This window comes from Chaetura pelagica, unplaced genomic scaffold (genome assembly GCF_000747805.2).
Source record: "Chaetura pelagica isolate M959 unplaced genomic scaffold, ChaPel_1.0 scaffold264, whole genome shotgun sequence".
Taxonomy (NCBI): Eukaryota; Metazoa; Chordata; class Aves; order Apodiformes; family Apodidae; genus Chaetura; species Chaetura pelagica.
The window spans coordinates 1,851,543-1,863,221 of record NW_009953064.1 but is presented as its reverse complement, the minus strand read 5'-3'; the positions used below and the strand labels follow the sequence as shown (position 1 = coordinate 1,863,221).

The following is an 11,679-nucleotide window of genomic DNA, read 5'->3' as shown; positions in this document are numbered from 1 at the left end:
GTGGCGGGGTCGTAACACAGAATCGTGTCTGTGGCTTCACCATTTTCTCGTCTTCCACCAAGGATATAGATTTTTCCATTACACACAGACATGCCACAATTCTCCTGTTTCAAAATATACAAAGGGATACATGGTTATAAGAAGGAAAAATACCTCAATTCCTGCATGTTTACACCAGTGCATTGTGACTACCATTTGTAAACAGCCTGGCCTATGCTCTTCCCTCCTGGAGGGGCCAATGCAGAAAGCACAGTAACTGGGGAAAGCAGCAGCACAATCCCACAGAAAAGACTATTTGACGTCTAAGCCTTCACTACACATGGCTCAGACAAGGGATACAATGGAATACTGCTGAATACTCTACTTACCATTTAAAGATCTGAGATAAGGAAAGGAGGAGAAAGCAAAGGTTTTCAGAGGAGACACAGCAGTAGGTACCACTACTTAAAAAATAGGAACAAGGGAGAGGCACCTTAGAGGAGTAACAGATAATGAAGAGAGAGATAAATGGGAGAGTAAAAAAGCCATGACTAAGACATGAGGGCATGCTATGTCTTACTTGAAATAGAGAGAGGGGTTTATTTCTGCATCAAAATCATGTGTGGAAAAAATATTCAGTAAAACAGGTAACACAGGTCAAAAGAGAAGAACAAAGGGGAAGGCCAGGATAAAGAAGAACAAATTTCTGTTACATTAGATACATACAGTATGTGATTGATGTTTTAAAAGCATAGGGAAAACTAACTAGTACACACACTCTGTACTACCAAGGGGACACATTTTTAAATTCTGCTCAGTGCTCCACATGGTGAAGTGATACAGCTCTTGCTGCTGAAGTCAGACACTGTCTGTGCTATACTGTTTGGGTTTTTTTCTACACTGAGAAAACAGTCTTCAGTACTTTTTGTTACCTTGAAAGGTTTTAATCGATTCTAAGGAAATTGCTACCTTCAGTCTAATTTAAAACATGTAGCAGAACTTGACAAGAGATAATTTCTAGACCATCAAAACATCATCCATTATACTGCTACACTGTTCTCCAACAGTGACTGCTCTCAAACAAAAACACTGGACTGCCTAACAATGACACTCAGCTGAAAAGCTACTAGTTTTCACACTTCCTCTTCTGTGAAGTTTTCAATTATACAGATGATGAAGTTAAGCAAGAATGGAATCAGAGATACAATTTTAACAAAAAAGATACATTTCAGGTGTCTATAGACAATTTAGTGTTAATTACCTGTCTGCTGAATGTGTTCTGTACATGCATCCAGTAGTCCTCAGCTGGATCATAGCAGTATATTGCTTTGGTCAGTCCTCCAGCAACATAGATCAGGTTATTCAGAGACACAGCCGTGATGCATCTCTTTGCAATGGGGATCGTTGCACGGAGCAACCAAGTGTTAGTATCAGGATCGTAAGACTGCACCTGAGAACAGATACAGGCATTTCAGATTGAAAGCCTAATTTAAATAATAAACTGGCACACCCAGACAGGTCATATAATGAGAGCTGAAGAAGCATTAGCTGGTGGGCAGTATTTCACCAAGAAAATTAAGTCAGTATAAACACAGGTCCATATATCAGTCTATACATGCATTAGATTCAATAGTGCTTTCCTAACACTCAGGTTTGAGAAGTCACAGAACTTGAAGCCATGAGAAAGACCACAGGAGCAGGATGGCATCAAGTTAACGTTTGCTACTCTGTATTTTTTGCATTGTACCAATTCTGTACTCCATTGCCAAACCAGTCAGAAAGGGATCTCTGTATAGCAACATTGTTTACAGTGGATAGAAGGCAACTGAGAATACAATTAACTGACCTTGTCAGAACATGTGTTGTCATCAGGACCACCCCCGATCACAAACAATTTGCCAACACAGCTGGTGACTGCTGGAGAACTCACAGCTTCCTTAAGGGGAGCCACTTCTGTCCATCGGTTGGAAAAGGAATCATAACACTCGACGCTGCTGAGGCGGTTTTGCCCATCATATCCTCCAACTACATATACCTGTGCCAAGTGGTGAAAACTATCATCGTATCATTTTTAGAGCAGTGATTACATTTAAACACAAAATTAAGTTAATTAAAGCTGCAAGAATTCTGATTTGCTAAGTTTGTGAAGTGATACTTTCCTCAAATTTTTGGTTTATACATAGAAGAATATGGTCTAAAAATAACAGGTAAAGACTCTCTAGAGAGTTCAATCCAGTCACAGGAGGAATGACACTGCAGACACATGTCCAAAGCATAGCATTATTAATCCTGACAGAAACTTCCTATTTGTTAAAAAAGTCACTTCTCTGCATTTCTCAGATTACATCCAGCAACAGCAGAAGTCCATCTGACTTTACCTTTGCTTTTCTGTCTTCTGCTTTTTTCCTTCTTGCTTACAAAAATGCATCTTCCTCTCAGTTTGTAAACTCTACTTTCCTGTTGCTTCTTTTATATTTGTGCCTACCTTCTTCCCTCTGCTCCAGCTGCAAATCTCATCTCCAAGAAGTTACTCACTCCAACAGACTTCACAAGTACACATTCCCTAACTTTGATTAATAGAATTCTCCCAGGCAGTTGTTCCTAACTACTGCTTTCATACTACAGTATTTATGCCTTCAAAATACAGCAAAGCCTCCTATTTCCCCACAGCACATAGTTGGTTAATTTCCATATAAAACTTTAAATAAAAGAGCACAGAGCTGACATCCAAAGCAGTACCAGTTTTGGTTAACAACTGCACGAAACTTTTTACAGCACTTTTGAAGCACAGACAAACCCAGATGCTTCTTTGCCTCTCAAGAATTGTTTCTTGGGGACAATTGAATTACAAAACTCACAAAAAATGAGAGGTAACATGATTTTTATGTCCACAGGTAGTGTCTGACTGATGAAGAGCCAAACTGTTTAAAAATACTCTCTTTTCTTTGAAAATATGTATTAAAAATTATTTTATAGGAAATGCACAGTAATACTAAAGTTGTACATGTGTTTTCTTCACTCTTTTCCTATATACAGCAGACATCCCCACTATAAAAAAACAACTATAAATATACTTCTCTTACTTTACCCAGAAGAACAGCCATTTTATGACGCCATCTGCCTTTATTTAAGGAGGCAACTCTGATCCAGATATTAAGTTGAGAGTTATAAATCCAAACATCCCGGCTATTGATTCTTCCACCTTTAAAAACAAAAAGATATCAATTTGAATAAATTAATTATTGAATGAGAAATGTTAACTATTAACATTACCCTCTCCAGTGGGCAATTAAAAATTGATGCCCATTTAAAGTGAAATAAAGATCTATCTATATTTATATGTTAGACTGGAAGTCTGGTTTGGATTTCTAACATATAAACATACAGTAAGTTTATTTTACTTGCATGTGCCTTTCCCAGTAACATGCTGAGATCACATTAGATTATTTATTGAGATTGGAATGCATTTTAACAGCTTTTGCCCATGCTCTTCAGAGTTCCCTTAGTGTCACTACCCAGATGAGACAGTGGAAACCTTCACTGTTCATGTGACTCATGGCACTTCCTTAACACTAACTGTTTAGTTCCCACACACATCTCCTTTGCTTTACATTTTGTGCAAATTACAGAGGTGCTACACATCTGAGGAGACAGCTTCTTTGGTTAAAGACACACATCTTGGAGTCTAAACCCTGAGCTGTACCCTATCATTCCCAACCCCTGTGTTACAGGAACATGTTTCCATTTTACATTCCCACCATACAAAGAACCTGCAACTGTAACTTTTGCCATCTAGGCAGCCACATGCCAGTCACCAGCAATGTTCCAGTGCTGCAGTGCTCCCAGGCCAACTGACGTTCTTTACCAGCACACAGCACCTTTTGTAGCACAGAAAATGCTGCTGAGAAAAGATTGCTTGGGATTTTTTTCTTCTAATTTTTTCAGCTGTAGCTGCAAACAGGCCACTACTGTATTTTAAAGCAGCATACTTAAGAAGCACAAACTCTACTCTTTAAATACATCTGATATTCTGGAATCACTGGTAAAAAAACCTGCTAATACCAAACCAAAAAATCCAAGAAAACACTTTTGTCTGAACTAAGATTCGCCTGGGGCTGATGGTCACCATTTACATCAGAAAGTGACTTTCAGTTGAGCTTCTAGAAGTTCACAGCATAAAGATCTGACACGCTACTCTAAAAAAAAAAAATCAGACAAACACAAAACAAACAAAGAAATCTTAAATTGTTTAGGATTATATACCTGAAACAAGAATATCATTCCGTAGAGCACACACTGCATACTCAGACTTGGTAAACTCTGGAAGTTTAGCCAGTGACTTCCACTCTCCTGTGACAGGATCGTAGCACTCAGTATATGGCAAATTAAACCCTCCAACTCGTTCACAGCCTCCAACAACAACTATCACTTCAGAATAACCAGTTGATCTAGGAAAGTGAACACAAAAGACTAAGATGTACAAGATATTTATTAGTACATGGAGGCCAAACAGCATTGTCATCAAAACAGTGTGAAAATCAGAACATTTACTATCTAGCATTAACTTCTACAGCAAAGAAAAAAGAAGTCATTTAGACTAATTAGAGCAGGTAACTACTTCATTACACACCAGGTCACCCACACTGACAGGTTTTCTGTGTGAGTGGTGGAGTCACACTGCACAAGGTCCTGGGTGAAAATCAAATAATGAAAAAATACAGAAAGCCCTTACTTTAATTATATTTTTCCTTTGACTGTGTACATAGAGGTATCAGATACAGAGTTTGAGCGAGGTCTGAGGCAATGAGATGAGAAATCTGTTTCACACTGAAGCCAGTCATGCCCCCCAAGATGTTAAAATATTCATAGGACTTTACATTGTGTGAAATGTTTTAAGTGTTTCTCGACCAAAAAATAAAAGCTGAAGGTATATTCACCAAAACAAGGGAAAAGACAGATCTTAGAGCCAATGCACGGTTAAAAAAAGTGAAAAACAAGTGTTTGGTATTTGGAAACATTAAGGAACACCAAAATAAAAATTCAAGCCTAAAATTAAAATGAAAACTCAGTGTGAAAAAAATTAGGCATTAGACAGTCTGCAAGGTTCACAAATAAGCCTTTAAATTCTACTCCACACTCTTAACCTACCACTACTTAACCTGACGCTTCTGCATGACACGTATTGTGTATTTACAGTAATAACAATTGCTCTATGTTAATCCACATTTCAATGTAGAGAATCAATCAACCATCCTAGGCCAGCAAAACAAACTATGACCAACATTTATTCCTTCTCTCAAATGTATAAAGAATTTGTCAAAACCCTTTCTTTTCAGGTTATTTCTAGATGAACAGAATTTACACTGCTATAGTCATTTCCAGCACTGCTGTCTATTAAGGAAAACTGAATGCAAGGCTGATTTTCTTTTTGATAAGCCTTTTTGTAGTGTTGTGCTTTAACTTTGCCCTGACATGAACAGGCATCTCATTCACACCAATGCTGACTGCATTTGAGTTGCATGATCCACCCCCAAATTTCCCAAGGTGAACTTATGCACATATTAACCTGTAAACCCTGATGAGGTTTTCCCCATTTTGAAACATCAGGAACAAAACTAGTTAGGCCTTCTCTCTCCTTGTTACAACACACCATAATTTACATATACCACATGTAATTCTACTGAGAATATTTTAAATTGGCAAAGGCAGTGCTACATGGACACGTACTGTAAAGTGATACCATGAAGATATGTATCTGAGGAAGCACACTTAGGCACCTGAACTAACCAGAACAAACACTCTCTTCAGCTCCTCAGCTTTGACTTCACACTCGTTCCTGGTTTCTATGCATTTACTATTACGGTGTTTTGCTTTTTTGAGGACTAACTCTGAAAAGAATGTCTCAAAGGATAACAGAAGGGAAGTTCCTGTGCCAGCAAAGTATTATCCAGGAAGAAAATCTCCTTAAAAGATACTCATCTCATAATCTGCCTTAGAAGCAGTCCAAATACATCAGTTAAACATACGTAAAAGCATTGTCTGTTGATTACTTTCTAGAGTAGAACCAAGGCCTCCACTTACTGAAAACCTTACTGTACCAGATTATCAGTCTTTATTTTAAAACTAACTGATCAGATAGAGCTCTTTATAAAGTGCTATGATGGAGTTTTGCTCTTTAAAGAAAATACTCATTTAGTACAGTATTTCAAATACACAGAAAACCAAAACTTTCCCCAACACTTCAGTACCTATGCAGCAATATCCTTTTTCAGTTAAGAAACATTTTCTTTGTTATATGTTCTTGAAGGAGTCTTGCACTGTAAAGGTTGTAAGGATAGCTCCAAAACATTTCTTTTGCAAATAACAGTGCACACCAATTTAAAAAAAAATAAAGATGTGGGAGTACAGAAAAAAAAAACCACAAACATACAGGCTGTGGGAAACGGTTCTTCTTCCCCAAAGCAACAGCTAATTCCAGAAAAGATCTAAGGATATATTTGAATGGAGATTAGAAAAGCTGTGATATCAATCAGCAGTACAGAAAGTCCTCATTGTAGCCCTCAGAATGGTGTGAGTAGAATAACAGAGGTGAGCTGAACAGGCATGGGAGAGATACCAGGAGTTTTTGTGCACAAGAAGTGCACAAAATAGAAAAGAAGGAGTGGAAGACAAGTGACAGAGTATGATACAATCCTGTGCATGCCCCAGAGCAGATTTCCAAGGGGTCCCCAGTTATGTGCAGACCTCTAGATGCAGTGAGAATGTCAACCAGAGCAGCAGCTGCACAGAAGATCTTTCAGTAGTTCAAACAGATTACATTCAAAAACATTTTAAATTTTGGAGAAAATTAGCAAGAGTCTGGCAAATCACTACTTCTCTTCCCCACTTACCCCCCATTAATTCAATTTTGGGTTTCAAATTGGGTAACAAACAGAAATGTAATTTTTAAATTTCTTCTCCTTGGTGTAAAATAAGCAACTGCATTAAAGCTTTCTAAAAGCAACCAGAAAGGATGTGTTGAAATGTGTAAATGTAATAACTTGTAATTAAAGAAGATACTTATATATTGTTATCAGGCAGCTTCACAGGAACTCTGTGATTGAAGAATTCATGGGTATATCAAAATCTAAAGACAGTTCTAAACATACAGTAGGAAGTTTGTTTTGTCTATGGAAATGCATTCTTGCTCACTGCTTGATCACAGCCTGGAGATCAGCTGAGCAACACAACCAGCAGGGGCCAAGAAAGACAACCTCAAGATGTCACTGTGCCACTGCAAATACATAGCTGGAAAGCTTTCAAAAAGACCTTCTGCATGCAACACAAACAGCAGGCACGCAACTGATACTCCATGTTTTAAACTTTTATTCAGCTGTTCACTGGCTTCAAAAATAATAAAAAAGTTAATTGTAATCCTCACTTTTCTTTTAGAATCAAGTCCACCTGTAGGTGCATACATACCCATACAAGGAGTAACAATTAATTTCCAGAAGTTTCAGTAAAAACACCAGCATGGGAATTTTTGATCCTGCAGCCTGTCTCCTTTTATAAACAGCTTATATTTAAAATAAAAATTAAGGAGGAAAGCAGGAAAAGAAAGAAAAGAGCTTTCCAGTGTCCTCTCCTCCCCAAACACCCCAGAAATGCCCAGAAAAGGTGTGATGAAAACATGGGGTAGGGGGACCTGGTAACTGTTTTAAAACCTGATCTCTTTTTGCTATAGGCAACAGAAACAAACAGGCAACACAAACAAATGACAAAGAACTATTCCATGAATGTAATATAGAAAAGGGGAAAAATTTTTTAGCCAGCCAATTTTTCTCTTTGTAAATTACTTCTCTTGTTCCTGCCTACTGGAATTCACAGAGCAGTTTAATAACCTCAGTAGTAAAACCAACAAAACCCATGAAATCCCAAGCCAACACTCCCCCTGATCCCAGCTTTCAGAAACCACCTGTGTTAGGCAAGGCCCTTCATTTCCCAATGGGAATTTGACACTGCAGCTATTCAAGTTCTGAAGTACACACACAGCAGGCATTTTGACAGAAGTGTTAGGTCTGACTGTATTTGCCTTCTTTCTCGAGTATTACACGTACAACAAACAGCAAACCAAACACCACAATATATACCCCACCCCCACCCCACCCCTAACTCTCTGGAAACAAAGAGGTCTTCAATCTGAATTTCATGGTCCCTCCCTCAGACCGAGGTTCAGGCTATGAAATGCCTCAGAAACCATCATTGCACCAGCTTCCAAACTGCCACCAAAAGTTTGCAAAGACCCTCAAGGGCAGTGCACAGCTCAGAAAACCTGGCAGCAGAGCTGCAGGGAGTTTATGAGGAATTTCTTCTCTCATGGCAGGACTGAAGACTGAAAACCACTAATGGGGCAAATGCTTGCCAAGTATTTTTTCCCCTATAAGCAAGCCTTCGACACATGACAAAAAAAAAAACAGGTTCTCTGCACAGTCACTGTGCAGCAACCACATATGACTAAGAGTAAACACTGAGAAGCAACTACTAACACAATCTGTTTGTCCAGACCCAATCATTGCATCACCTTAATACAACACATTATTTTATAACTACATTTTACATCAGCTGCAGTTAACAATAAACTATCATGCCAACTATCACGTGGGGTTAAGGCTTTTACTGGGAACATATTTTTCAGTAAAGAACCTCAAAACCACCATTGCTCATAAATGCAATTAATGGACTCTTCCTCATTTCTTCTTGCACCTTCAGTCACCTATTTGTGTAACACATTAGTAAGCAGCAGCAATTCAGAACATTTAAAATGTCACTGAATAAGCAGGAAACACTTCAGGAACTGTTTCATAATTCTTTAAAAATGCAAGATTTAGTTTCTTTACAGTTAAGAACCTGTTGTTCCGCTACTGTCTATTACAAACCCATGTAGTACTTAATTTGTAAAGTATTTGTGATGTAGCACGGGAATGCTCTGAATATATATACACATGCTTCATAGTGCACTGTACACTGACTTGACTGTTTTAAAAAGAAAGTTGGGAAATTGAATGGTTTACTTGCTATAGCACAGTGTTCCTTTGAGACACTTTGGATGAAGTAACTTAAGATCTCATCTAGCAAACATTAACTTTTAGAAAATATTTTACTTGCCAGGTAACATAACTTCACTTACCTGAACAGACGCTCATTTCATAGCAATAAAGTGATCTGTGCAAAAAGACTCACATATGTCTTCAACACATGTAAGCTTCATGTGTTGTGGGAAAGTACAAAAGTATAACTGTAGTGGCTCCAGAATGCAAAATAAAATAGTCTGCAAGAGATTATTTTTTGGGGGTATATGTACAACAAACATCTGTGCATCAAACTACGTCCTTCTCCTGCAGAAATAAGGAAAGAAAAGACACTATTTCCTCACCTGCGTGGCCTAGTTCTGGGAGACATCATCTCATTTCCAAGGATATGGTATCGCCGGGCTTCATGCAGCAGCTGATAGCACTCTGGGGAGTTCTGAATCAGCTGATCCACTTCCACAGTCTGAACAAAGTAGTTTGGGTGTAACAAGGGGAGCCTGACGTGTGTCAGGAGCTCATGTAACACTGGTCTTCGCAACTCGACGGCCCGGTACACCCAGCGCATGACAGCTTCAAACACCATCTCTTCCTTGCTGATGACCAGCTCATCACTGCAGATGTAATCAATAAGCTCGTCCTTCCCCAGCTCCAGGAATTCCTCATGCTGGGACACATCCTCAAATGTCTGCAGCGCAAAATTCCTGCACTTGGTGAAGAGTGTCTTCAGCGAGTGTGTATCTGCAAAACGCTGGATTCCCAAGCAATTGCAAGGATCCAGCTGTTCTTCCAGGAACTTGGCACAAGCATCACGCAGAACACTAATCTGAAAGAGACTTGATGTTTCAAAGAGATACTGCACGTTCTCAGTAGTGATTTTCACCTTGCCAGTGTACACATACTGTAAAAAGCAATCCATAGCTTCAGCAAAAATGCCGTTGATCTCCACTAGCATCTCTCTGCTTTCTCTGTGGTCATTGCAAAACATGGCTCTGAAGTAGCTGCTGCAGGCTGAAAGAACGGCTCGATGGCAGGGAAACTCCCTTCCTTCCACACAGATAATAACATCTGTGAACAACCGGCTGTCTCGGAATTCATTGAAGATCTGGAGAATGCTTTCCGCATGCGATGATCCTGAGGAGAAGTCGAAGAACTCGGGGCCTGTCAAAGACTTTGGGTCCATTTCAAAAACTTTCCGCTTGGTTGCAGGGGAATCTCGTATCCCACTATCCTCTCTATTCAGTCTGCGTCCCAAGATTAGTACCATTGTTACATCAGTTGGCTATAGAGTCATTGAGAAAAGTTTGCAGCGCTTCTCCTTCGCAGTGCTACAATCTGAAAAATTAAAACACTTCAGTACTCAGTCTGGTACATCCTCAATCTCAACATAAGAATCGAATAAGAGAGTTGTTTGGTCTAAGAATTGGTACCATTTTTTACCTTTCCTAGAGGTGACACAGTGTAGAGGGCAAGCTACCACACTCCTTGTGCAGACAACAGCTTTAGCTGCTACATGTTACATACATATAAAAATACACCCACAGAACAGGTGTCACAGATGGCAAGTTCTGAATGTCCCAGCACCACTGGGACACCCAGCATTGGTGTTCAAGCTAAAAACAACCTGAGATCTCAGCTCCAGCAAATCAATGAACTGACAGAAGCTAAAGATTTCCTGGATAAAGATACAGAGCTTGGGCTCTTCTCTCAATGTAAACTTCATTCCAGCTGGAGCTTCCAAGTACTACTATAGCACCAAAATTGTCATGATACAAAATCAGTTGAGAAATCACTCAATTTTCACTATAAAGTCTATCATAATGAACACTTATAATACCAGTGTTTCATAACATTGTTATCTCAATGAATAGCCTTGACCATGTCTACCTGTACATTCCTAGTATCTAAAAATTAGTTCACTGATAATCTAAAACTCAAGTAAAAATGAATGTAAACTGCTAGCATACAAAACAAGAACTACTTCTTTTTCTGTGAAAAACTACTGAAAATAAAAACAATCCACTGAGGACAGGGAGTTTTTCCGTTTTCCAAAGTTCTACTAGCAAATAATTATTAGCAGAACTTTTTGCTTTAACACTTTCCAGTTTCAAATACACAGCATATGATGTTTCCCCCAGTGTGCAAACACACACGTTATTGGACTATTGAAGTTGAAAAGATCAAGAACTCAAATGTTAGCACATGTCAATATAAAAGTCTGAAGGTGAAGAAAATGCAGCTGCTTTTGCAAACAGGGCATATTTGAGGCAACCTGACTGACCAGCCTCACAGCACTAGGGCTTTTTGACACTCCTGAGCTTTAATTGGATGAATGTCCTCCAAAATATACTGAGGTAGCAAGAGGCTGGGCAAATTGCCCCATGGGTCTGCCATAGGTATCATTCCACACATATGTTACATTTACTTGTATGTCTAGGAGGGCATGCACTGAATTATTTTAAAGTTTGGAAAGATGGGATTTATTTTCATGCTTCCAAGACGTTACGTTCAGCTCCCCTCACTCCCCACTTGCACAGCCAGTAAACATCGGCTCCTCACAGCAATTTTATTTCCTGACGTGTTCGGACCTCTAGAGCTGCCATTACCCAATCCAAGCCTGGCTACGTCAGTGCTT

At 39.1% G+C, this 11,679-nt stretch overlaps 1 protein-coding gene across 1 annotated transcript in view; it reads right to left on the bottom strand.

The window, feature by feature from the left end:
- KLHL24 (kelch-like family member 24) overlaps positions 1-10,311 on the bottom strand; it is a 12,649-nt gene extending 2,338 nt beyond the window's left edge. The window contains exons 1-6 of the mRNA XM_009996764.1: positions 9,392-10,311; positions 4,243-4,427; positions 3,063-3,181; positions 1,826-2,014; positions 1,241-1,429; positions 6-104 (exon numbers count right to left, since the gene is read on the bottom strand). Of these exons, the coding sequence (XP_009995066.1) occupies positions 6-104; positions 1,241-1,429; positions 1,826-2,014; positions 3,063-3,181; positions 4,243-4,427; positions 9,392-10,311 (1,701 nt within the window). The remainder of the gene's footprint in view (positions 1-5; positions 105-1,240; positions 1,430-1,825; positions 2,015-3,062; positions 3,182-4,242; positions 4,428-9,391) is intronic.
- Positions 10,312-11,679: the final 1,368 nt, after the last annotated feature.